This window comes from Mixophyes fleayi, chromosome 12 (genome assembly GCF_038048845.1).
Source record: "Mixophyes fleayi isolate aMixFle1 chromosome 12, aMixFle1.hap1, whole genome shotgun sequence".
Taxonomy (NCBI): Eukaryota; Metazoa; Chordata; class Amphibia; order Anura; family Limnodynastidae; genus Mixophyes; species Mixophyes fleayi.
Window position 1 is genome coordinate 66,513,422 of NC_134413.1, and position 27,946 is coordinate 66,541,367.

At 40.3% G+C, this 27,946-nt stretch overlaps 2 protein-coding genes across 4 annotated transcripts in view; one reads left to right on the top strand and one right to left on the bottom strand.

Moving 5' to 3' along the window:
* Positions 1-2,306: 2,306 nt before the first annotated feature.
* Positions 2,307-27,665, bottom strand: ZC3H6 (zinc finger CCCH-type containing 6). Of its 2 annotated transcripts, none has more exons than XM_075192806.1 (12): positions 27,376-27,665; positions 19,945-20,134; positions 17,080-17,196; positions 14,375-14,597; positions 13,862-14,007; positions 12,808-12,924; positions 10,145-10,256; positions 8,538-8,647; positions 7,838-7,905; positions 6,690-7,054; positions 5,530-5,625; positions 2,307-4,799 (listed from the first exon to the last, which is right to left on the bottom strand). In XM_075192806.1, exons 1-12 carry the CDS (start codon positions 27,453-27,455, stop codon positions 3,316-3,318), a joined length of 3,108 nt encoding a protein of 1,035 aa, XP_075048907.1. In that variant the 5' UTR covers positions 27,456-27,665; the 3' UTR covers positions 2,307-3,315. The 2 variants fall into 2 exon arrangements, with proteins under 2 accessions (XP_075048907.1, XP_075048908.1); XM_075192807.1 differs by lacking the exon at positions 27,376-27,665 and adding an exon at positions 20,594-20,708.
* Positions 27,594-27,946, top strand: part of LOC142108870 (C-reactive protein-like) — a 29,906-nt gene continuing 29,553 nt past the window's right edge. The window contains exon 1 of one of the 2 annotated variants that reach the window (XM_075192809.1): positions 27,594-27,769. In XM_075192809.1, the coding sequence (XP_075048910.1) occupies positions 27,749-27,769 (21 nt within the window). In that variant the 5' untranslated portion in view covers positions 27,594-27,748. Of the gene's footprint in view, positions 27,818-27,946 lie in introns of both variants that reach the window. The other variant, XM_075192811.1, reaches the window with a different exon arrangement.

The window sequence follows — 27,946 nt, forward strand, 5'->3', positions numbered from 1 at the left end:
TTACTATAGAAGCAAGGAAGCGTTTTGGTTTTTTTTTCTGTATTTTTCCCATTTTTATAATGCCTATAAAATAAAAATACATTTAGACCAATATCAAACGAGAGCCCTCTCTTCCTGCAATACAGAGGACCAAGGCTTCGCCTCCACTCTCCTACTCTGGACTGGCAATCCGTTCAAAGCCTTTCTTGGGGATCACACTGCCACTCTCGCTGTCTACTCAAAGTAATACCTCTACAGCTCTCTTCTGCTTCGGCACTGCCATCTCAGTATCAGGAGTTCACAGATGTCTTTTGTGAAAAGAAGGCAACCAAACTTCCACCTCATCGCGTCTAGGATTGAGCTAGTGAGCTTCTCAATGGGGAACCTATTCCCCAAGGTCGCTTCTATCCCCTTTCTATTCCGGAGACACAGGCCATGTCGGATTATGTGCAAGAAAATCTAAAGATAGGAAGTCCATCTCTCCTGCTGGTGCTGGATTTTTTTTGTAAAGAAGAAAGATGGTGGTCTCCGTCCGTGCATTGATTTTCGTAACCTTAATGCAATAGATGTCAAGAACAGTTACCCATTACTGCTGATCTCTGAGATTTTCAATCGTATTAAAGGACTTACCGTCTTTTCCAAATTAGACTTAAGAGTACAACCTTATCTGCATTAAAGAAGGGTATGAATGGAAGACGGCCTTAAATACTCATGATGGTCATTTTGAATATTTGGGGATGCCTTTTGGAACAGCAGTGTTCCAGAATTTCATGAATGAAATATTCCAGGATCATCTTCTCCAATTTGTTGTCATATATCTGGATGATATCCTCATTCTTCTAATGATCTTCCCTCCCATAGGAGATATGTACAGATTGTCCTTACCAGCCTCAGGAAACATCTTTTTTGTAAGTTAGAAAAATGCCTGTTTGAGCAAGAACAATTACACTTTTTGGGATATAATCTCTCGGGGAGTAACCTGCAGATGGATCCCGCTAAGTTGAAAGCAATTTTGGAATGGCCGCTTTCCACAGGTTTAAAAGCTATTCAGCGGTTTGTTGGACGCTCTAACTACTACAAGCAATTTATCAAGGGATACTCTACCGTCATTGCCCTGACCAAAAAGACTGCGAACCCTAAACTCTGGCCTCCTGAGACTATTAACGCTTTCATTTAACTAAAGATGGCATTTTCCTGGGCACCTATACTGCGACAGCCGGATTCTCAGCGCCCTTTTTTCTAGGAAGTAGATGCTTCGTCCTATGGCACAACTGTGGTAATATCCCATCGAGGTCCTATTGGAAAATTGCACCCTTGTGGTTTTTTCTCCCGTAAATTTCTTCCGGCAGAGAATTATGGGATCGGGGATCAAGAATTATTAGCCATCAAACTAGCCCTTTCTGAATGGCAACATGGTTTGTAAGGAGTGTTATTCCCAGTGACTATTTATACGGATCATAAGTACCTTCATTATCTCCGGTCCACTAAGTGTCTAAACCTCCGTCAAGCCAGATGGGCTTTATTCTTCAAAATTCAATATTAGGCTGACCTTCCGGCCTGGATCAAAGAATAAAAAGGCTGATGCACTTTCCAGATCCTTTAATTCAGACGACCAGAATTTTTCTGAAGAGCCCAAATCTATTTTCGATCCCAACTGCATCCTAGCCTCAACTTCCCTGATAAGACCAAGCTGTCCTCCCGTTAAAACTTTTATTTGACCTCATCTGCGGGCCCATATCTACTGTTTCGCAGTCCATGCTGGAGACAAAAAGACAGGAGAACTTCTTACTCGTTATTATTGGTGGCATTCGATGTTTAAGCAGGTGAACTTTGTGGCAGCCTGTTCAGTATGCGCTCAACATAAGGTATCTTGGGTCAGACCTTTTGGCCCACTGGTTCCGTTACCCATTCCTGATGTTCCGTGTCTCAGCTTTCCATGGATTTTATCACCGATTTACCTTCCTCCAGTTCGCATACAGTCATCTGGGTTATCGTGGATCGATTCTCCACAGCAGCTCACGGGTTCCCGGCAGTTAAGTCCATCTCGATTTGCGGCGGCTCTTTGTAAATCCGGGGAATGCCTTAGACTCCGCACCTCTGGCCTGCCAGTGCTAATCAGGATTGATACAGGGTACTGAATTGTAACATGTAGGTGATTTGATGCATCAACAATACCTGGCAGCATCTGATTGGATGAGAGCAGCAGATATCCAATCAGGAACAAGCTGTCATTTCTACCCGTATGTCGACACCTTTCTACTGTGGGGCCAAGTGAGTACCAAACACAGCAGTATAAATTACATATATAGAAATAAGAAAAATCTAAATAAAAATCATTTCAACTTTATGGTATACACTTACAAGTATATTACATGCAAAAGTGAATCGAAGCACGTACAAATCAAAGTATGACATATTTCCAATAGCAGTTTTACGAGCAAGATTAAACCACCCAAAACATAACCTGTGCACTTAAACAGATTAATGTCACTTGTTTAAATATTTAGTTAAAAATGTATAAACGATCAATAATAAGTATTGAAATTACACAAATAAAAAAAAATAATTGTAAATACAAAAATGCCATGCAAAATACATAAACATAATTGTCTAAACTACACACACACACAATTTCTTGACTGCTTAAGGGAAAATTAAATGAAGAAAAAAAAAAAAAACTCCTTTCCTCAGCATCATAGGGACAGTCCTACGATTTTCTCTATTAACAGGTATATAATAAAATTGTTTAAAACACAATTTCACAGATGGGTACAAATGAACATGTTTATACATACACTTTCAGATTTATTGACAGCAATAAAATGATAAAATGCGATATAGACTGAAACGGAGCTTAGCTGAATTCCTCGGCGCTGTATTGAGCTTAACGGTCTATACAAGTCTGCCTTTTCACGTCGGTATAGCTCATTTACATAGTATTGCTTGATACCCTACCGTTATACAAATGTTCCAAAAGGTCCATGAGTTTTTAGCACAAAAGATATACATGTATCCTTTTCACATTATGTTCTATGAACATGAAAGTGCCTTACTGCGATCTATAATGTTGGGACTCCTAGCACGATCCACTAGGGCATAAGATTAAGAAAACACAAAGGAAAAAAATAAAAACGACAAACACAATACCACAGAAAATGCAGTCAGCACAGCGGACATCTACATTGAAAAGACTGGGAGCAGCCTAGAGGTGTGCGGTTATAATTTACAAATAAATATGAAAGCAGAAAAAAAAAAAAAAAAAAGAGCCAGTTACAAACCAGCGGTGGAAAAAGAAAACTATTTACAGAATGTCTCCTCTGAGAAACAGAGGCGCAGCTAACAAAACGGAGAGGCTGTGGGGTCAAAGGTTTTAAAAACTTCTTTCAAAGGCTTGTCGTCCGGTTCAGCCCCAACGTTAGCGACTGGCGTTTGGCTGGCGGGAACTGCTGGCTTGATCGGTCTTGGCTCGTTGTACGGAGGTCTTATGAGTCCTGATAAGACCTGGATGGGCAGGTTATGAACGGCTGGTGCATCGCTCGGCTGGGCCATCGCAGGTGTATTGGATACCGCCAATTTTTCGTCTGGGCAAGCAGTTTTGTCCTCGTTGCCCTCTTGACTCTGTGTATCTACTGAAGGTGTCGCATCCCCGACAGAACATGTGGGTTGTTGCACGCTGTCGGTTGTCCCAGACTCGTTTTTACTTTGCTTTTTCTGATCTTCATTTTCTCCTACCCCGACTGAGGCAGGATCTATAGAGGTTGTAGCACTGTCCCGTGGATTGTATAAACTGATATTTTTAAGTATAGACCCCGGAGTCCCCAACCTACTACTACTACTTGAAGGGGACATTTTGGGAGCATAAGCTGAAAGAACATCTGGAGCGGGTTTAACGGACGTTGGTGAGGAACCCGTTGCTGATCTTGCTGCCAAGCGGGGGTCAACTTTATGTAAAAATGCTTCTTTCATTGCTCCGGGCTGGCTGTCCGAGCTGGGTGATCTGTGAAGTCTGGACTGAAGATTTTTCTGAAGGCGGGGATCGCTGGGTTTGTTAATAATCACGTGGGAATCGGTTTGATCCGCAAAGCTGCCTTTGGCTGCAATACTTGGTTGTTTGGCTTTCGGTTCCAGTCTTGGATCCAACTTTTCTAACCGTGGGTCTGAACTGGACTGGTGTAGCTCGCCGACCGGGGCCCTGGACTTGTTAAGCCTCTGGTCAGCAATAAGTGGAGGTAACGGCAAATTTATGGATGAAACTGGGTCAGGCTTGGGAGGGGGGACTGGGAGTAAATCCTCTGGCGCCCAGACAATTAGTTTGGCAAAATTGGGTTTGGACAGTAGGATATCCATTTTTATGTGACTGAACTGCCTCAGCTTACACCGTGGATCTCTTAAACTAATACCTGGTAAAATCTCTAAAGGTATTATAGCGGCTTTCTCTCTCAGCTCTCTCTCCGAGTCTTCGTCCTCATCGTCTACCCCTTTCTGCTTGGTATTGGCTCCAAACTGAGCAAGGTGACCGGCAGCGGAGGACTCATTAGGTTTGATTTTTCTGGGGTCACGTACGACTCTTGGGTTGGAGGCGATACTTTCAGCCTGATGTCCAGGACTTTGCCCCTGGGGAGATCTTACACGAGGGTCAAATGTCTGCACTCCAGCAGCCCTGTCTTTCGTCGGCTTCGGGTCAGAATTCTGAGCGGCGGGCTGTTGCTCTACGGAGTTACTCAGTGCCAGTTTTGTTTGGTTTCTCAGTGTTTTTAAGATTGAACTTACACCGCTCTCATCCTCCTCTTCCTCACTGCTATACCAGTTGGCAAACTCATCTGAAATAAAACAGACTGAATAAGCAAATCTCTACCTCATTTATTCATACAGTTACAGGCTGTACGTCATCACCCTAACCTAGCTCACTGAACGGCGTCAGAAACGGTTTTGTGTTTATGTGGAGAATGACGGAAAGATTAAAAGGGGATCAATCAACAAAAAAACACATTAAGACTAATAGTGGCTTTAGGTGAAAATGACCTCGGATTCTATCAATATTACAAACATTACTGAAAACACTAAATAAGACTTTTGCAGCGTCACTCGGTTATTTCACTTTACGGTAGCTGAGAGGTCACCCCGCCATGTTGTGAACGGATAATAATAAGACCCTTATGAGGCGCTTAAGCAAAACCTTAACTAATGGTAACGTGAACAGACAAGCATGAATATGGGGACTCCTACGTTCTAGGTAGCTAAAATGTGGTCCATAATAATTAACAAAAAAGTAAAGAGAAATATTAATGTGACCCAGAGAGCATATTTCAAAAAACAGTTTCTAATTTAAGGGTTGCATAACAGCTGACGAGGAAAACTCTAGGATTGGAATATTTTGTGCTCAGTGATTTAGGCAGGATTTACGGTAATTGTACCATGCTTAGATTTGTCTTAATGATCCATTTATTCAAGTAGTTAAAATTATTTGTGTACTGAGTGGCTTCATTCTCCTTCTGTAGCAATTGCTGCACCGTTTAATTCTATACTGCACTGTGCATTATATATACCTACCCTCTTCTCTGCTCACTGATCTTTGTGGTGGAAGATGATTGGTTTCCGCACCATCCATTTTTTTCCCAATTCTCGCAAACAAAACTTTATACATAGCTGAAAGTCAGAAATGTACAACACACATTTAAAACGGTGGGTTAGTCTCTTAACGTACACAGACATCTGAGTGTGGCTTGTTTATTCAATACAAAGAAGCGCATCAAAACTAAAACACGTTAATGTCAATGCTGTAGCGCACACTGTAGCATTCTGAAATTTTAATCTTGCGTTGAAGATTTTAGAACACAGCTGTTTCTCTTTTCACGCGAGTCCCTTCTTTCAGATAAATGGAGTCCTGCTTAGTGCAGTAAGAGCCCGTGTTGACTCATTTTTCAAACACACAGATGTGAACACAGCTTCGTTCAAATGAAGAAATAAACCCCTGTGATGGCTTCATAAATCTATTACAATTCAAATGAGGAAAGCATTTTACATTTATAAGATATATTTTGCGTTGTGGGTCTATACTGCATTCCTGTGACCTCGGTCAGCATCTTTACCCTACTGACCGAGATTTACTGACCGGCTGAGTAGAAATACAACTAAGAAAAGGTGGAGGAAAGCTTAAGATCTGTATCTTGTTACACAGGAAAAGATCTATCTAATGGTACTAAGAAAATTAGTTGTTTTACCAACTATGGGCCTGATTCATTAAGGATCTTAACTTGAGAAACTTCTTATTTCAGTCTCCTGGACAAAACCATGTTACAATGCAAGGGGTTCAAATTAGTTTTCTGTTTTGCACATAAGTTAAATACTGACTGTTTTTACATGTAGCAGACAAATATCAACTTTAAATTTCAGTGTACAAATAAGCTATCAAGTATTTGTGTGCTACATGAAAAAACAGTCAGTATTTAACTTATGTGCAAAACAGAAAACTAATTTGCACCCCTTGCATTGTAACATGGTTTTGTCCAGGAGACTGAAATAAGAAGTTTCTCAAGTTAAGATCCTTAATGAACTAGGCAATATGTGGGGAACAAAGGTACATGTAAATTAAATTGTTTTCTCTTTTAACCTTATAAATGGAACTAAATTCTGCACCACAATTTCTAATTGGTTACCAACCTTCGGTGACCCACACAGGAAGGATTAAAGGTAGAAAAAAAAAAACTTACATTCAGGGACGCTTGAGGGCTGCACATGGTGAACGGCCTGCTGAAAGTAGTAGTTGTCGTAGAACCCAGGTGCGCTCTGGGCAGACTGGTAGCTGTTTTGTTGCTGCATTCCATGCGGCTTCTCATCGGCAGCGTGGAGGAATGGGTGCCCGGGGACACTGGGGCCCTCTCTCTGGTGGTTTGGGCCATGGCCTTTAATTGCAGGTGGGTTGAACGGTGCATTCATGCCTGGACTGCCGTACATTGGTACAGACTGTGGGGGTGGCGTCAGGGGCCCGGTTTCAGGCACTGGCTCCGAGTTGTACATTGATGGGCGATTGGGTGGGAACGGCATTCCCATGTATGGCTGGTTGTAAAACTTTCCTCTACATTAAGGATGACAAAATACATTGTATATATAAGACCACTGTTAGACTGCACACGTAAATGCTAGGCTAGGTTTGTGGACATGTGACTAACACTCGATAAACTGCAGTGTAGTGAAATTAAAAAATGATCTTGTTGCTCCGCGTTCAAAGTGCCAGGATAAGACGGTGTGTGTTCTGAATGTAATTTAGACCAATTACATTATACACCATCTATAATACTACCACAGGTCCTCCCAGTCTCTCTGCCCACTATCTGTTAGTGGGCTATACTACTACCACTGCTTTTACTTCCCTCAATAAATGGAAGAATTGAACTAGTCCTGGTTAGCGCCTGTCATTTTTCCCCAGCCAATCAGAGGCCTACGTTTAAAAATGCCAGTTTGCAGTACTTTGTGCTTACGCCTTGAGAAGGACAAATGAGGTTTTATTTGTAAATTAATGCTCACTAGCAGTTAGAAAAAAGTAAAGTAGTTAAATACATGCGAGAAAATTCTTCTAAATGACCAAAAAAACATTAAACACGATTTAGCAGAAGCCTAACAGCAAATTGGTGCGATGAGCTTTGTTTAGAACACTCCTCATTAGCACGTTGCTGCATGCCCTATGTAAAGAGATGATTATATATTGCTGCTTTTCTATGTACCGGTTTAGTGTGCAGGTAACAGATGCGATTCCAGGTTACATGGCTTTGGGAGAAATCCACAGTATGGAATAATGAAAGGATGAGAATTTGTCTGTGCACTTAAGTTATCAGGCCAGCAGAAAGTCCTTGAAACCTACCCGTGTCTTGGCATCTCCTCTGGCTCCTCTTCAACCTCATGGTGCATCTCTTCCTCAGTGTTTAACACCTAGGGAGAACACGTCTAATGTAAGACTCGAACATCTGCGATGATTGTTTCTCTCTTTTATAACATGCATGCAATGGTTCTGGTAACATCAGCTGATTCTAAGTGACCGTGCTCCTGTACGTTATGGATAAAAGCCATCGTATACATTCCATAGCACCTAGAACGGAAGTGAGGGCGGTGGAACGGGGCTTACTGGAAAATTGTAGGTTGTATAGAATGCATTGCCATATACTAGGGTCACCCCTTCATGGGGGCTTCTCGTACAGTTGATTAGTTTGTGAAGTATTGTTTCTGCAAGCTTCCACACAAACAATAACTAACGTGGCTATCTACAAAAGATACGTTTCTTAGTCTTCACACACAGGGCTGCACCAATGAGAATGCAGACTATATATTACGTAGGAAATCAGTGCACTTTAAAATGAGGGAGTCCCCCACAAGCATAGAAAATATTAGCTGGTTAAATGATAAGTAGCTAGTTAACCCTATGTTTCTTGCCCAGAACACACAGGTCCACTCTGCTCCATGTTCTGTGGAAAAGCCCATTTCCACTACAGCACTGAGAAAGTTATACAGGTGCTGGGAGATCTCTCACTAGATCTCTGCAGCGCGTCGCTGGTTCAGACACTTACCTTGTGCAGTAGCTCCCTGGTGTCGTCATTAAGAGGCTCATGAGAAAACTTGCAGTTGTCGCCTTGGTAGCAGTTGGCTCCGGTGTGGAAAAATTTGCAAGGAAATTCACGTATAAGCAAAAACGTTAAGGACAAAAACAATACCATCTATTCGTTCCGTTACCACGATATAAGTAATGTGTCTGCTGTATAAAACGACGTTACAACAAACTAATAGCGACAACATGTCTAACGGCCAAGCAAGAATATAATGAAGAAGCATAAATGTTCCAACTGATGCTTTCATGGAGTCTGATGAATTCAATTTATCTTGTTCCTGAGGACTCCAGAATACTCAGCTTTATTCACTAGTGTCTAAAGATGGTAAACAGATGAGGACTATCAGACAAGGTTGGGTTACAGCTGTAATGTGCCCACAACAGTTACACAGTCACATTTCCACATAAACCAGCAGATGTCAGCACATTGGAACGTTTCGGAAAGGTTATCAGATTTAGAAAAAAAATGAAAAACAACCAGATACATTTACAATAATCAGTTATCGCCAAGCAGTTATTTACAATGAGCTGTCAAACTGGTATTAAAACAGGCAACGCAGTCATGGACAAAAATGTATCTCAAATTAGAAGAGGACTATGACTTTTTAGTAATCTAGGTATTATCTACTGTAATATGGTTATCTAGCAGATGATATTTTCATAATCTACACTATTCAGCCAAATATCACCGTTGGCCCAGTACAGCACTTCGTGACATGCTGAACATTCACTCCCATTAACAACAAAAAAGGGCAAATCTCCACGGTAGCGACAGAGCTGTGATGGGCAGTCTTTTTCCTCCTAATTTCCATTTCTTCGTTCTGGGATCTCTCATGGTGTCAGAGCCATGTACCTCAGTATTACTGCTTCAGAAAGAACCAAATTACAAAGGAACTGAAGGAGAAGACTTAGAGGTTTAAAAGCTAAACAAGTGTCACAACACCATGGAGCACAAACCAAACCATGATTCCCGGCAGTGATGAATGGTTAAAGGTAACCTCTCACAGCAGTCACACCTACAGCCCCGCAGTCCAGTCGCACACCCCTGCAGCCCCGCAGTCCCAACGCACACCCCTGCAGTCCAGTCGCACACCACTGCAGCCACGCAGTCCAGTCGCACACCCCTGCAGCCCCACAGTCCAGTCGCACACCCCTGCAGCCCCGCAGTCCAGTCGCACACCCCTACAGTCTCGCAGTCCAGTCCCACCGATAGAGTGGTAACAACAGCCACAACAGGTTAAATATTTAGGTCTCATGGCGTGTAAATTTCCTGGTAAGCAGAGTAGGCGTCAACAGCCCAACATGGGTAGTGGGGACATCCCATAACCACAAAATCTAATCAAAACAAGAGCTACATAAAGATACATGGCAATTCACCGTTAGTGTGCAGGACAATGAAACTGGAACACGTCCTGTAGCAAGCATGGACACAATGGCAGTAGAGAAGGAACATGCACCAGTCGTCTGCATGGACAGAGTCGTTCCAAGACATTTAATCAGAAAATACAAGTTCTTGCCCCTACATAGGAAAAACAAAGAGCAAGAGGGAGCAGTGAAGTAAAAGGATATTATGCATGTAGATGCAGTTATCTCCTCTGGTGCAGTATCCTTGTATATAAAATTTGCAGATTTCTTTCTTCTTTTCTATTTCGGCGTCATGGTCAAACTTGCACTGCTCTCCCTGGAGTGAAGAGAAAGAACGTACATTTAACAAATCTTCACAGAGAATAACATACAAGTCTCTGCCACCATCTGCCAGTTCTAATCTGTGTTTTGAATGTAAAGTTTACAAGGGAGGGGCATTGACAGCCACCCAGCTTGCTTCACGCAGGAGACTTTGCCAGGGTACGGGACAAATCCGCACCTCCGTTGGGCACACTATTTTTTATTTTTTTTTTGCTGTACTTTTCTATTTTTAATTTACTTTTTACTTGATACAAGCAAAATGTTATTTTTATTTCTTTATGTTAAACTTTTTTGACTACGAGCTAACATGAAATACCATAGAGTTGGATCCAAGTCTACATTTGAGTAAGGAGATGCAGAATCACATAACGAGCTGTACGTCACCCAGGGGGTCATTATACCGCGTGGGTAGAGCAATCCCTAGGAGACTGCTCTCCCTATGAGTGCAAGTAGTGATGCGGAATCAGACACATGACCTCCAAATGACTCCAGGTCACTGGTGACAACAAAGACGTTAAGCACTATGCGAGTCAATGACATCCAACGCGGGATCTATGCATCAGAATTTACCTCTACAGGAACATAATACAATAACATCCCTTTAGAGCAATACATATATAATGATTACACTGCAGATAAGGGAGGGATTGAGATCTTAAATTCAGAGGTCTATAATAATAAGGCTTTAGCTTATACCCCTTTACTGTATATCATAGGGCTGTGGAGAGGAATTTGCTTCTTGGGGTTCCTTGCCAAAAGCTGATGCGACCACGAGGACAAATATTTAATATCTTCCAAAATACATAAGCAGGCATAGAACCAATGAGGATGCCCAAGAAAATCCAGGACTGGTGTTTACAGGCCTATGTGACATCACTACCGTCACACACTATACACAACACACATGCAACTCCGCAAGATTTGTCATTGTACAATAAAAACTTTGGCTTCAACTTCAAAAATGAAATTACAGAAGGAGGTGGTGGAAAATGAGTTCCATTCTGTGTTATGGCTAATGTCAGATGTTGTCTAAACTAGTAAATACATAAAGAGAGAGACTGGAGACATGTCTCCAATATATATTTACCTATAATATAAAATTGAATGTGGACTATAGTACAGAAACTTAAATTAAGCTTCACACAAAGGGGGTAGGATGTATCAAATGTTCTAAGGAGGAGACAAATAGGTAGTGCCCATAGCAACCAATCAGATTATAGCTGTCATTTGCTAGAATTCACTAGATACATTATAGCTAGAATCTGACTGGTTGCTATGGACAACATCTTTTTTTAGAAGGTTTGTTACATCTACCCCAAAGACAGATTTGAAACAGTTTTATTCTAGTGGATATTTGCCATCCTCAAAGATGACTGATGAATATTACACAAAGACCATTTCAACGCTGGTGGTGTAATTGCACAAGTGTTGGGGACCTCCATAGGGAAGGTGAAGTAAGAAAACAATTTATTAGTAAAGGTTACAATCTAACCAACCTGAAGCAAGCAGTATGTAAGGTTGACAATAGCGATAGAAACTCCTTTCTCTTTAATATATGGGACACTGACACTGCAGACTTGCCCAATTCTAAATGCTGTACTCCCTTTATATTTATGATTACACAAAGTAGCAAAATAATTAAACAATGGCCTATATTAAAGGCTAATTCTTGACAAACTTTTATTTATAGGCTCTCATGGATGGCATTGAATCTCAGCACTTTTCAGTCTTTCAATTCTATATGCATCAATAACAAATACCACTGCAATAAGTATTTTACATCTAACCAAAGATAACTTGAAAATGAGAATGTTCAATGTGCAAAATATGAGGGCTGCAAGTCTCAGTCGATCCCAAAGGGGGATGTATTTCTATGTGCAGATAAGAGAGATCTTGTTAAGGGTACTGTGTGGTTCAGGGAACAACCAATCAAAATACAAGAATGCATTCTTTCAATGAACTTTATTTAAATAACACAAACTGAAGTCTGAGAATTACCCCAGCAGATGTCATGAGGACCTCTTGAAACTTATTGACAGTAATAGAGGCGCTAGTGTATATTACTTAGTGACATCTGTCATTTCTTAATCTTACGTTATTTAGTGATTCTGTGTTTAGCAATAAAAAAAAATCGGATGCATTTTTACAGCACTTTACTAGAATATACTTTCTAGTTTTTCCAAATGTGAATAGAACATTGCTGCTGTAAAGCCTATAGCTACAGAGTGTACCAGTGTTTATATTCTGTACAGTATTCCAGAGTGCATGGAATAAATTTCAATATGTGCCGTGGATCTAAACACAGAAGGTGGATTAAGCTCTAATCTGACAAACTGATGTATACACCTAGAATTCATGTGAAAGAGGTGGGTTTTGGACTGAGTTTCCTCTGCCTACCAGGGGAAACATATTGGCAAAACAGCTGTCTCAGAGCAAACTACAGCACTATGCGGCAACTTGATAGCTAGTAATGTTTATCGGGCCATTTGTCACAATATAAAAATGTGTTTCATGTTTCCTTTATATATTTATTGGCGTCAGTTTACCTTGATGCAACGGCCCTCCAGGAAGTACTTGCAGATCTGTTTTCCTTTGCGTTCCACTGTGTGCTGACTAATGAACTCCTGACTCATTGTCACCCATTTCTTCATGGGCTTGTTTTCCTATAAGAAAAAGGGCATGCTATAGTAATCTTCACAATACTGACACAGTGGACGTTTCCACACATAGGGGGGGGAATTCAATTCTGCCGCGAGTAACGCGGCTCTAAATCTATTACCATTAATACGGTAATTTTAACCCTGATTTCTGCTCGCGGCTCCCTGAGCTGCGAGCAAAAACCAGCGTTAAAGATTACTGTATTAACGGTAATTATGCACACTATAATATCGGTAATAGTCCGCAGGCCACGCTACTGTAAAAAGTAACGCGGCCCATAGACTAGAATCACTTTACGGTGTGCTTGACTAGGCTCAGAGTACCGTTCTGTTCTCATTCTTTAACTCATGTTAATCCTGATGTCCCCAATTTAAAAACACAAATACTCCCTCCAAGGACGTTAAAATTACTTTGCTGCAGATTTTTACCCTTGACAACATCGTGTTCAATATGGCATTGCTTGACATTGTTAAATCTTTACAATCGGGATACTTTTGTTTGTTTTTTTTATAGGCTTTGTTACAATTACAGACCTTTTACATTGTTAGGATTTTATGTATTAGAAGCCAGTTTGATTTTAGACAGACTTCCAATATAGATCAAACATGCATTAGGTAAGGTACCATTTACACCGATTGTTTCCACTAATTAATATTTAAAACATATTGCTGCTAGCGAACCTATTATTTAGATGAATGTTTTTAAAATATAATAAACTATTGAGGCTCAGGAATATGCAGATTATTTTGAACAAGCTCTGAATAATGTATTCGATACACAGACTTTTGGATTTCCACCATAGCTTATGATCTCTTTAGAATTTGTGAACATTCATATCCACATAAATGCTGTTTTTAGGTGCAGAATTCTTTTTATGTTTTCTATTTTATATTTACACAGATATACCATATTGATCAGACATTATAACAATTTGGTCCCTACCTCCTGAAAGCCGTCTTGGAAATAAGTGTTTGGCCCTTTATGTGCACCTCTTCCTCTACCACGATCTTTACGCATAGTCGTCGTCTTCTTCTTTTGCGGACCAATTCCTCGCCCATAGAAAAACCCTTTCTGTTGCTGCTCGGCTCCTGGGAGAGGAAAGGACGTTAATTCACTAAGGCTATGTGACTATTTAAAGATGCTGTATTTCTGTAACTACCACTTATCAATAGAGGCTACCCAGCTCAAGATACTTTCAGTTAGGAGAACCCAGCTCAAATGACCAAACGTTGTCAAAGTCCCACCCTACCACGAGACTGGTTCCACAATGGGAAAGGATAGTGATCAATGACAGATAATCAATCATCTGTAATGTCAGCAATGGCTCTGTGCAGCTAGTAACAACGTAAGCAGGGACAACATATATAAATTGCTCTTCGGTAACCTGCTACTTGGCCGTACAGTCATTGTAAGGGAATATTTTTGCCCTCTAGGATGACAGAAAGAAGATGTTACCTGCTTGGTTCATTTTCGTGCATGGCTTTTTAAAAGGGGGTTCGGCCGCATCAGAGTTTTCCTTGGCCTGTCTGTAGTGTTTCAGCTGTTCTGCAAAATCCTCTTGCTCTTCCTCATTGTAGTTCCCATCACTGTAATTGCTGTAGTCGTCATACTCCATTGGATTTTTCTTGGCATGCAGGGATTTTGGGAAACTCATGTAATTCCCAGGTACATGGCCATACTGTAAGAAAAGAGGAATCAATGTGACAGATTGCATACCGAGTGGTAACATGTGAATGCTGTGTGCCATCGAAATGAAAACCTCAATAAGCACTTTTTCCCATTGTTGTCTGGCTCGACCAATACGCACTATTTGCCCCTTAACTTCTATTTTCCCAAGTAAGCGTGCAAGCTTGGCCTTCTTTAAGCTTTAACCTCACCACCACTGCGCCTCGTTTCTCACAAAATGGCCCTATTATACCCCCAACAAACACACAGATCCTCCATTGCCCTAGTTATGTTTTAATCCCACACATCTACTATCTATTAAAGTATGCATATACAGTGTCTTCATGTTGAATTTAACAATATACCTGTTAAAGAGCCATGCTGTATAAGAGTTATCATCTGCAGATTAGCAAGGAAGGGGTCCATCCTGCAACAATACCCCTGATAATTAAGGCTAGGTACACACTGGAGAATTTTCCAACCAACGCATTATCTACAACGACTTTACCTTCGACCAAAGGTCCGACTGCTCGGGGAATTAATGCGTACACACTGGTCACGTTTTAGACGATTAACGAAAGACCATCGGTCCGGGCAAAGATAAGAATTCTGTACACACTGAAACGCCTTATGAGGTCCAGGTAACGATATCCCCAAGAAATTTAAATAAAGGGCAGAGCATGTTCAATAGCAACCACGCCAAACCCCAAATTTATGAATTAGAGACCTGCTATTGCTTTACCGCTAGAAACACGTAATTACCAAATCAGTGATGCGCAGACACCGCACCATGTGGGACTGGTACAGGCATCAGAAATTAACATACACACGACCTCAAAGGAGTCGCAGCTCGAGGAACTATCGGCAGTTGCTCGTGGATGGATCGGACATTTATACACACTACATGATCCTTGGGTGGATTGGTCGGAGAATATTAAACAGTACTATCAACCAAATGAGCCGACAATCAACACTTTCGAAGGACTTTTGCCCATCGTGTCACTATACACACTAACCCGACTTCCGCCTGAACGGTCGTATGTCGGCTGATTTGTCCGATTATTGGACAAAAATGCACCACTGTGCCCCCAGGCTAAATCACCACACTCCTGTGTTTGAGATCCAAGACAATGCCCTTGATAATTAAATCACCATTGATAAGGCTCTTTTCAGGAGAACCTGTGTGTGAACTTGGAATCTGCGGACAATATGGAGCCGTCACCGGCAGGGTTTGACGCAAAGATGTGCAACATCTGAACCACGTCCCCTAGCCCAGTGTTAATCCATGGTGAACGCCAGAAAACTACATCCCCTGTTATCAGGATAGTTTGTTTTGAGATCCAGGAAACTGCCTTACTAAATTTTTAAACAGCGATACAGCTCCTCAAGACCTATTGTGTGAACCTGATATCCTCAGACAGCGTGGAGCTACTGTTGGAGGGGTGGAGACTGAATTGGATCTATATATAATAGCACATGCTGCTGCATTAAACACATTCTGCATCCTATAAGAACTGAGTGTCAAGGTTGGAGTGGAGTTACGTCTCTAGCTGGACTGAAGATTGGAGTGTTACACAGGGACTGCTATGATCGGCAAGTCTTCTTTCTTCATCTGGAACCCCTTGTGGATCAGTGTGCTCGCCAAAAGAAGAGTGACCACTGCCTCCTATATGGCAGCGCTAGGGGAGAAGTTTCCACAGAGCCGTTACAAGCCTGGATTGGATACCCCAAGGTGGTTAATAGAACACCCGTGTAGTGTTTTCACCCCTTTTGTGATGTATGTCCCACCTGCCATATATGACTTTGGTAGTCATATTTTTGAAAGTGCTATAAATATTGCTGATGTTTGTGTATTAATAAACACAATGCATATTTTTATCTGGATACTTGCCTGGGTGCGTTAGTATATTTCCATGTCCACGGTACAGAGTAATTAGCTTGTGGTTGCCCCAGTATTGTGACAATACCAAGGGGTAAATTTATCGAGCTGCGAGTTTCCAGTGGTTTGAAAAGTAGAGATGTTGCCTATAGCAACCAGATTCTAGTTATCATTTATTTAGTACATTCTACAAAATAACAGCTAGAATCTGATTGGTTGCTATAGGCAACATCTCCACTTTTCAAACCTGACAAAAACGCTCAGCTTGATTAATATACCCCAAGACTTGTGTTATTACTGTGTTTGTTTCAATTATAATGCGGTTCCTGCTGTCCTGATTAAGACACTCAGCCTTCCAAATTGCTTCCCCGGTATGGGCCCACAATGGGATCAGGTGCTTTCAGAACCTTCTGTTTTCCCCTAATTGTGAGTATAACTTTACAGTTCACTGCTGTCTTATTACTTTGACGTGTACCTCAAAAATATGCATATATTTATATGAGAGAATACATCTTGCTGCGGCACATCATAAAAAAAATATCTAAAACCCCTGTACACGATGACACAGTGTATAGCGCAGCCAACATATAAAACAACTGGCGTAGAAAACCTTTACCTGAGCAAAATGGGAGTCGTAGTCCCTGTACATGGGAGGTTTATATGGTCTCTCATCGTGGTCATCATCTGAATCATAGCTGTAATCTGAGCTGTCGTCACTGGCCGTTAAGCTATGCTGTAAAATACATTCACTTACATGTCAGTCAAGGTTCAGAATACCATAGGATGAAGACCGTGCGAAAAATGTTTCATCTAGAGGTGAACTTGCAATATAATGATACAGCCGTACAAATATTTAGACATTCTTAGAACTTTAAACCACAGATGTAAAAGGCTGCAGAGGAGCTGCTTAGGAACTTAAAACTTCAATTTTGCAGAGACAGAAAGACATTAAACAGCACCTCATAATACTAGTAAACTGGGTGTTTAGGTAGTAAGTTTCGTTCATTATATCACTGCTCCATATTCAAATTTCCATTTACAAAACAACGTCAGGCAGCACTAGATAGATAGATATATATATATATATATATACACACACACACATACACACACACACACATATGTATGCACACACACGCTTGCACTGGGAAATAAACATATAGAGCCCGATTCAAAAAAGGAGTAACTTTGCACCTTGGTAAAGCCATGTTGCATTGGAAGGGGGAGGGGAGGGTAAATTTAAAATGCGAGGACAGATTTATAGTTGGCATAGGGCATGTCCTAGATCAGTGTTTCCCAACTCTAGTCCTCAAGTATCCCTAACAGTGCAGGTTTTCCAGGTACCAAGTGGATCTTTCAAACATTGTCAGTAATAAATACACCTGTGCTCCAGCAAAGAGATAGAGAAAACCTGCACTGTTGGGGGTACTTGAGGACTAGGGTTGGGAAACACTGTCTTAGATCAACCTTACATTTGAGTTTAAAAAAAAAAATCAGCTATCAACTATTTGTGTGCTACATGAAAAAACATCCAGTATTTATCTTATTTGCAAAATAATAAACTCATTTGCCCCCCTTACATTGTAACATGGTTTGTCCAGGAGAACATTTACTCCTTCTTTTGCCTTACTTTCCCTAATGAATCAAGCACATATACTGTATGTATATATTGTAAAAAAAAAGGGAGGCATTTAGCTGGCAATATGCAAAGAAAGCAAGCAAGCAGAGTATCACATTTGTGCTGCAATGCATCTAATTTAAAGATAAACAGGTAGAAGACTTAAGTGTGACAAATAATAGTTTAAAGTTTGATTTAACTTAAATGGTTTGGAAGTGTGTTTTTCCACAGCAGACAGACAGGGTGTGCCTGAAGTCAGAGCACACAGAACCACTGATGGGAGTTCCCTCTTAAAAGGATGTTGGGTGTGTCACCATCAAGCTAGGGCTGTGGGAGGAGTGTCATGTATAAAAGCTGGTGTGTTTCATTGCTCAGGGTGGTTAACACTGGGAATGCTGGCTGGTCTTTGTCTAGCTAGTGTTTAGGGTCACAAGAAACTGTGTGGAATCTGTACCATCCTGACATTAAAAACTAAGTAAAAAGCAAGAATTTGTTCGAGTGTATTTCACCAGAAGTGTGCTCTTGTCACAAATATTTGTTCTTCCTCTGCTAAACCACTCAGTCTCTACATTGGTTACCTGTTTTTCAACGAATCCAATGTAAAATTCTTCTACTAACATACAAGGCCATCAAAATAATTGCACCAACATATATCTCTTCACTTGTCTCAAAATATCTCCCAACTCGACACCTCCGTTCTGCACAAGATCTGCGTCTCTCATCACCAGTGGTAGTCGCTGATAACACCGACTGTGACTACCACGAACCAAAGAAAACGAAACGGACTTGGCCGACTGTTAATAAATTATAACTGACCTTAATAAGTCCCCGACAATGTGATAACAAATCACGATCAGCAGTAAGAACGGCAGCGTTTTGATGTCATTTTAAATTGCGACCTCTGTATCAGTATTTTTAAAGCAGCAATGCCGCTTCTCATCCAACCTAACTCTTACACTTAGGCATAGGGTTAGGAATAACAATAGGGTTGGGTTAGGGACCCGGCATTGCCGCTTTAAAAATGCTGATAAATGTAGCACCCGTATGACAATAGCCTGATACATTTCTGTACCAGCGTCACCAGGCGTTTTAGTGTTTTTGCTATTTATTGGTTACGCTACTTATTTGTATCTGCCCAAAAAACAACAAAAACATACCGGTAAGTTAATGTTAGTGTGTTAAAGAATTTAGACTAAGTTCTACAGAGAAAGGTACTGATACGAGTGATTTAAAAACAATAAAGAAATAAATATTTTCCACAGGCCTCCGCAATATATAGGTTCATAATTATAATTTGTTAATGGCCTTAAATCTGTCTATGTGTAATTCTCTCTTGTTTATGACAAATTATAAGGGCTAGAACTGACTGCGTGTTTTTTAAATTGTGCTTTATTACTATATTTTTTACTTGTATTACTTTTTTTTTTTTTATTATTAGAGGGCCCCATTGAAGGTCAAAATAGATCTTGGGGTTCACTACAGATAAGTTTTCCTTTCAACAGCAATTGTTCGATTGCTGTGACTAAAGCAGACATAACTGTCCAATTAGAGCTGAAACCAAAATGTTTTTCTTTTCTTACAGAGAGCTAATCTAGAAGATCTTAGGCCCAGGCGGTCTGACTCCTGCACCCCAATGTGATAATATGATCACCTGGGAGGATATAGGAATTTAAAGTGCAAACAAGACTGCAAAAAAACTGGCCCAGCCTTTCAATCACAGTGTACAATACCTAAAAAAGGTGCTAAAGAAAAGCTGCAAGTCATAAATAAAAAAAATGCCCTCCATAAATAAAAAAATGCCCCCCTCCTTCCCAGATATTCCAAAACACCAAAGTAAAATACCAAGCCCCCCAAATTTCTCACCTTGTGCTTCACTCGGCGGTGACGCTTCTTCTTTCCTCTCACTTTCTTTTTCCGTTTTTTTGACTTTTTATGTAATCTCTCAGTCGAGGGCTCCTCCTCTTCTTCCTTAGCCTCTTCCTTTGTTTCATCTGGCTGTTTCTCTTCAAACCCTCCATCATCTATTTCGCCATCCTCCAGCTCACCCTCCTTTCTGTGGAGAGCAGTAGAACAAGCGCACATTAAGAGTGGTACCCCAAATTAACAGGTCTTATTTTAACGATTATATAAATATCTCTATAGGATGTCCATATTACTTTCCCCTGAAATGCTTGATTCTCTAATAACGTGCGTCTCTACCGTTAATTTAACGGCTGGAGTCTCACTATGTAAATGAAGTGGAAGAGAGAGATTTAGCCGCATTCTGATAGTATAACAAGAAAGATGGCCCCTGGCTTTGAGTAGAGGGCAGACAATGACAGTGACTGGTACTCATTGGCACTCAGCATAATTACAGATGTAAACACAACATGCCACAAATCTATTATGTGCTAGAAATTCATTATTTCTGATACTGCCAACAATTTCAACTTGAAAGGAGAGCTCCACCCTTAGTGGTACTCTCCAAAATCAAATTTGCCCCACTCAGATAACAAATAGTGGGTAACCTCACCATTACCAAATGCCGACAGCCGGATAGTGCTGAATTGTGCTAGTCTTTCCTGTAGGAAAATGAGCGTACTGGACCACCGGCCATAGCTCTTCATCAAAGCTCAACGAATCACTTTTAAATATGGTCAAACAATAAAGTATTGTAAAATTAGCACCGCAGTTTATAAGAATGGCTTCCAGGTTTAAAATTGGTCATTTTATTACGTTTTCTATAACCATCATGTTAGTCCTTAACGTTAAAAAATCCTTATGTCCTTAATGATCGGAGGTGCTTTGTACATTAAGAGCCCAATTTTACATATTTATAAATGCATCTGGCTCACCAGAATTATTTCACTCTAGCCAAGGAAAATTTACATATAAATCTGTGTAAATTTGTTCTTTTTCCATTTGCAAAATACTAAATAAGAACAATTATGGAGATATTAAACAAAACTTTAAATAGCAAGTTTTCCAAAGTAGAGGAATACTAAATATTTGTACTTAAACAATACATAAATAAAAACAATACATAAATAAAATGATGCAATTATAGCAGAAAAGAACAGAATTATGTTTACAAACTAATACAAGTTGTTTGTAATGCCAGATTGCTCAGTTTTTACTTTAGAGTAAACTAGTATAAGATGACTTAGTACATATTGTCCCCTAAATTTAGGGATAAGAGCAAAACCAGCTTAAATCTCTCTGCACATTCTAAATCCCCCCTCCCAGCCTCTGCAGGGCAACATGGTGCTTTCAAGGTGCAAAATTTAAATTTATAGCTGGATTTAATCCTACCTCTAAATGAGGCCAATGTCACATAATACTAAGAGACTTTGGCTTTTAAACTGAAATCCAAACACCAGCATTAATTATAGTAAATGATATTAAAGCAGCAATCCTACATAGATTTTTTTTTTACTTTAAATTGAAAGTTAAGTGATTTTTTTAAGCATACATCTGATTTTTCTAGCTAATCCTCTACAAATCACTGTAGCCTTTTCAAAAACTGCTTGGTTAGCAAATAAAAATGGTTCCAGACACGATCGGCCTGGTACATAGACACAGGCTCACATGTCTTGTGATAGCAGAGGGGTAGGAGGGGGAAATATCACAGTGCAGACAGGGGCATTCCAAAGCCTCTCTGATTACTAGATCATTTGCTATGTGACTGTGGTTGCCATGGCAATCCTGAATCATAAATCACTAATAGTAATCTGAAGACAAAAAAAAAGAAAAGAAGGAAAAATGGTACCAACAATCATCTTGTGGCCTGCCACAGTGATTATGTTACCCTGGCCCTCCTATTTTTCTTGGAGCCTTTCATTGCCATTGTGACCTTGGTTGGCTTGTCCCTCCTTTTTCTCCAGTGCAACTTTCCTTATAAACATGTTTACCATCTTTTGTAGGGGGGAAAAAGGTGGAGGAAGTAGATTTATTCTTTTACTCCATTTCTATACAAGCCATCTCCCTCTCCCTTCCGTCCCACTTGACTCAATTGTGCAGTGCCCACCCTCTGTGTTTATATACCATTGGGCCTATGATGTCCCTCTGTCCTTTAAAACCACCTGATGCCATTCCTCTCCTGTTCCAAGTCATAACTACTTGCAACAGAAATATCATAAGTGGTTTATGACAGATAACTATCATACAAATCAATATAAAAGCCCAAAGCTAAAAGGCATTCACAAAAATAAGAACAAAGAAAAATAAAATCAATGCAGTTATGAGACAACAATAACAAAAGTCCTATACTAGTTTAAGTATTATTCAATTAAAGATTCAGATGTCCGCGTTTGCCCATAGTGCATTTGACTGGGGGCAAAGGGCATTTAAGATGGATGAAATATAGCAGTCACTGGGATTATTGATTCCTATGGCAAACTATTCTTGTTCACATCAATTTAGGAGTTTAGAAGAAGTTTTTGGGACTTAAATGTACTTTGGTCATGGTCTAGTGCACCTGGACCAGGCCTTGGGTTATGTGCACACGGGTGGCTTTGGTGCTCCTCTACAGAGTCCCAATGTTTGGATGCATGCACACAGAGACCACTTGCCCCTATGGAGAAAAGGTCAGCCTCTATACATTGGGTTCTTTAGATAAGGAAGGAACAGGAAAAATGGGAGCATGTCCTACTTTCTTGCGTTGAGATGGAAGCGCATGATTACAGATGTGCGTTTCCCAAAACCAAACGGGGGGGGGGGGGGGGGTGGAGGGTTTGGCCTGTCTGAAAGCATTATAGCATTTAATTACCCTACCCTGTGGCAGTAGAAAGCGGTTGTAGCCCCGTGACAGTGTGGGAGGCTTAGACTGACTGCAGCCGCAATGCTTTCAGCTAATAAAAGACATTACACAATCCCATCCATCAACCTCAAAGATTTATCAGCTACTTGTGTACCCAACAAGGTAACCTGATAAGAGGTATGAAGTCACACAAAATGGGTGCCCCCAATATGCCAAAATAACTGATGGGTGTAGAAATTAGACACTATTTACTTGTAAAGGACCAGTATAGCACCATATTAATTCTTTATATATGATGCAAAAAGATACATTTAAATTTCTTAACCTATATACCCACTCAGCTATATTAAAAATTGTAAGTGTAATAGAATATTTCCAAGTCACTCAGTTACCCCAAAAGAGAAATTGCAGCTTTAAGCCAAGAGACAATGGGTGAAACGTTGCCGACATGGTTCAAACAGTAGAACATAGCTTCAGTAGAACATAGCTTCCCAGCTATACATCTTCAAACTTGCATTAATATCAATGGCTACTCCATCAATCTCCACAGAGCATTTCTGTTACCAAGGGAATTCAACTAGTCAAACTGAGGAATCTACCCCTATCTTATTGCAGAGGGATGTAAGATGGTCAATGCAGGGATGGGAAGTCATACAGGGCCACACCTAAGGGCTGATCAAGAGCTGGTTGCAAATGTATTTGTGTGTCATAATTTTGCATGTCATGTAAAATGTATCAAATTGCACACAACTATTTGCAACTGCAAATATCTAACACTAGCCACCCCTTGCACTTCGGGAAGCAGACGGGCAGTGGAGACCCAAGTTGACCACGCGAACCTGAACTGTGCATACATTTAGTTAGCCAAATCTCATTCGTATGTTTTACAGACATATTTTCTTGCGTCTACACAAAGTTTGGTGCAAGTTAATGCCATGCAAATACTAAGCTATGCATCAGTTACATTGTCCTACAAGTTCAGAGTTGCCCAAGTGTAACTTTAAATATTGGCAGACATATTAAACTTGCATCCAACTTTACATCACCCTAATACAGTGAAGCAAATGCACAATTCAGTGTATTATCTTTCCGCCACTCCAGAGAGAAGATCTAATGATATCAGGCCTATACAGAGAACAGAACTTACAGGACACAGCATAAAATATTTAGCCCAGCTCCCACTCTTACAGCTTTACAGACCTGACTGCGTTCCCAGAGCCCGCACTATGACTTTGAAATGCAAATTATGCTGGTGGGCTGAAGCAGTGTGATTGTTTTACAGAATACTGCCAGTGGCAAAAGAATGATACACAGGTACTATGTATTTGTTAAAAATCACATAGAAAATCCAGCATGTTAATTTACACATTCCATCCAAATATATTTCTACGTTTTTTTTCATGCACTTGAAAAAAAAGTCAATATATTATATTCAAACGTAACTGCTTGTATAGCGCTGCATTTTTTCTTACTTGCTAGACAGGAATGCAACATAATTTATATTCCAAAGCAATATAATAAAACTAGTTAAGAAAATGGCTGTGGACTTTATTAAACAGTTGATTAAGGAAGTCCACGCTTTTCGCTAAACTTCATCAACCAGAGGTGTAACTCGATATTAGTGGGCCCTCGTTGCAAAATTTTGCAAGGGCCCCCACATACTGCCTCCTTGGGGTGGAATAGACATATATGCACAAGGTTTTGGCATGGGGAGTGCCCCTGCTACTATGGTAAGTAACGCCTCTGCCACCAGCTAAGGTTTTCCAACATATTGCTACATTTATGCTACCTTATGGTGGGAAAATATGTTTACATGAAAACTATTTCTAACCCATCTACTTGTTTTATGTATTCATTCAGTCAGAGGATAGATCTAATCACTACAATAGCACGTGGCTAGCAGCCAGGCCTGTTATTTGCTTTCTGGCAGTTCCCTTCATTAACCTTTAGTTTTACAAAGGAGCTGGTAAAGGTAAGGCCTTCTAGGTGTCTGCACTGCATTGTGCCATGGGTGCTTACAATCAGAAAATGACAGTTTATTAAACATGAAGGCTCGCTGTAAAAGCACAGCGGTCTTTGCAAGCGTGACGACGCAGCTTGCTGGGATGTCTCCCGTCCTTGGACCCTGATTGTCTGAGCGTTCACAGCACATTGAAAGCATCCTCAACGAGACCCGCTGTGGATCATCATCGGTAGAAGCCATTTTTATAGTGCCAATAATTCTGCAGCACTGTACAGAGAACTCACTTCAGTCCCTGCCCCTATAGAGCTTACAGTCTAAATTCCCTAACATAGACAGAGAGAGAGAGAGTAGGGTCAATTTTGATAGCAGTCAATTAACCTACTAGTATATTTTTGGAGTGTGGGAGGAAACCCACGCAAACACAGGGACAACATACAATCTCCACACAGATAAGGCCATGGTCGGGAATCAAACTCATGACCCCAGTGCTATGTGGCAGAAGTGCTAATCACTAAGCCGCCGTGCTGCCATCTCAATGGTGCCTGTATGTCCATAGACAGCACAGTAATGGATACAAATGTTTGCAGATCATATTCTCAATTGGGCAATAGTAACGAGCAGACATTTCTTTGGAGAGCGAGATTATTCTTACAGGCCCATGAAAGTAGTACTTGCCAATAATCCTTAAGGAATTTCAATGCCAGCTACAATGCGATTAAAAGCTTTTTGCTCTGCCTATGTATAGATGAGATTTGTATGTCTTTTGGGCTTAATCAATAATACTTTTCTTTAACAGTTATATTGAACTGAGTTTTCCAAACTAGTTGTGTACAAAGAAACAGCCAGACTAGCTAAAAATGCAGAAATACATTTAAGACAACTGGTGAAAAAACTGCTGTAGCTACCTAGTAACACAACATAACGGTCATTTGTGAAGTACGGTTTAGATAAAAGCAAACATTTAATAGGTACGGCACAATTTTTTTCCAATTACCACGGCACCAGTCTTTGTAACTTGTTCTAAATATAATCTATGATGCACAAATTACTTCTTTTTACCTATATTACTTATGTTTACCTAAATTTCTTATGTTTACCTAAACTAAACCATGGCTGCAGTGGCAGAAAGTGCTTTGGATGACACCTTCCACACTATTGCATAGCTGTTTATTATTTTTTTTAAATCTGATCAATAAATACAATTTAGATCATGTTCCAGATATAATAAAAAAAAATGTAGCTGAACACTACTCAATTTAAAAAGTGATATTTTTTTCTTCTAACTAAAATAAACTCAAAATGTTTACAGGGTGAGATCACACAAGTGCGGTTGTAAAATGACATGCAAAATTGTGCATCAATCATAGTTATATTGTGTGATAACAAACACACCATATTTACAGGGGAATCCCTAAATAAAAACAGTGCCTTTTCTATTATGTGTTTATTGCACTTTAGAAAAACAATCCCCAAGTCTGTATTTTGCATGACATAAAACAGTCTCATTTCAAATTCATGTTTCATAGCTGAAGTCGGAAAAGTCCTGTACAACGCGACAGGTAAAACATGTTTATACAGCTATGCTTTATCCATTATTTCGTCATACATATGTTGATGACAGCTTAGTCATATTTTATAGCTCCTTATAAATTAACCAGGCAATTTATCCAAACAGCTACAATCCTAGTTGCAATAAAATGTGCCTTTTCCTCTTTAACACAGAAAATAGGTATTTTTTTTTTCATTCAACACATCAACAAATTTCAGTCCATCCTAAACAATCAGAACAAAGTTCGTTCAGACTCACACTGCTGTCTGATTTTATATCAATATTAGACTACATAATATTGTATCTAATATTGGCTTTGTTAATTTTTTTAGCATACCGTCTAAATAACCAAATCAATCTAAACCTCCCAGAACACTCGAAGTTATATAAACATCAGATTACAGAAGACGGTAGTTGTGCTGGATTGGCATTTTTGTAACCCCATATCTTGCCTAAATAACCACCGCAATGTCTTTGCAAACCTACATTAAAAATCAAATGTATATAAAGACCAGGTTAAATATTGTAACTATTTAGTGCACCCCGACTATTAATTCAAAGCTATTTGCAACCCATCAAGGATGCCCTCACTTGCATATGATTTATAATTGTGCTATTTTACAACCTCTTAAGTCACCAATCCATTTATTCCTGCAATACTAGACTACAATCTCACTGTACATCAATCCCAGCTTGCCTAGAACTAGTACAATGTAAACATATTCCTCGCAGGCCCCAAGCTGTATAAACGTGAGTGCCTTAAAGTAAGCTGTCCCCAATGCAGATGTGATCTGAAGATGGTGGACAGTAGCAGATGTACAATGTACATATATAGTATATATATATATATATATATATATATATATATATATATATATATACATACACACAAAGCCCAGCTAGTGTCATCACTGTATTAATAATAAGACAGATGAGAGAAGACAATATTTTTGCACAATAGCCCTTGATGAGCTGCACCCCCCCAGACATGAGAATAGAATGATGATAAATAATAATAATGATAATAGAATGTTATTACTCGACCTTTCGTCCCCTGCATACTCTGGCATGTGGGTGTCAATGGCTGGGTTGGGGGGTCTGGAGAACAGGCTCTCAAAGGCCATGTCTGCTGAGCGCTGCAGCCCAGGGTAACCAGCCTGCACTACACACACTCTCTACCCTCAGTTTCTTTCTTAATTTTTTTTTTTTGATTTTCTCTTTTCTTTTTTTTTTTTTTACACCGAGACCAGGAGGAGGTGACCGTACACAGCAGACATCCCAGCTGCACGGCCGAAGCCGGTACAACACCATTCAGTGTCGCCGTGTACCGGGTGAATACGGTGCACCGGAAGCAGTGAGAGGAGGGGGGAAGGAGATGGTGTGACCACTTCCGCCCGGCGGGAGGGGGGCTGGACCTATGGCAGTGCGGCTCTCTGAGGTAAACGGGGCGGTGCTGGATGAGAGGAGAGCGCTGATTGGGTAGCGGGTGAGCCGTGTGTGACTGAGCGCTTTAAGTGTTACTCCTGTTGTCTAAACATGGTGTCATGTTGGGGTTAGAAGACAGTTAGTTCATATGGGTGCAGTATGAGCACATACTACATGCATGAGGACTAAT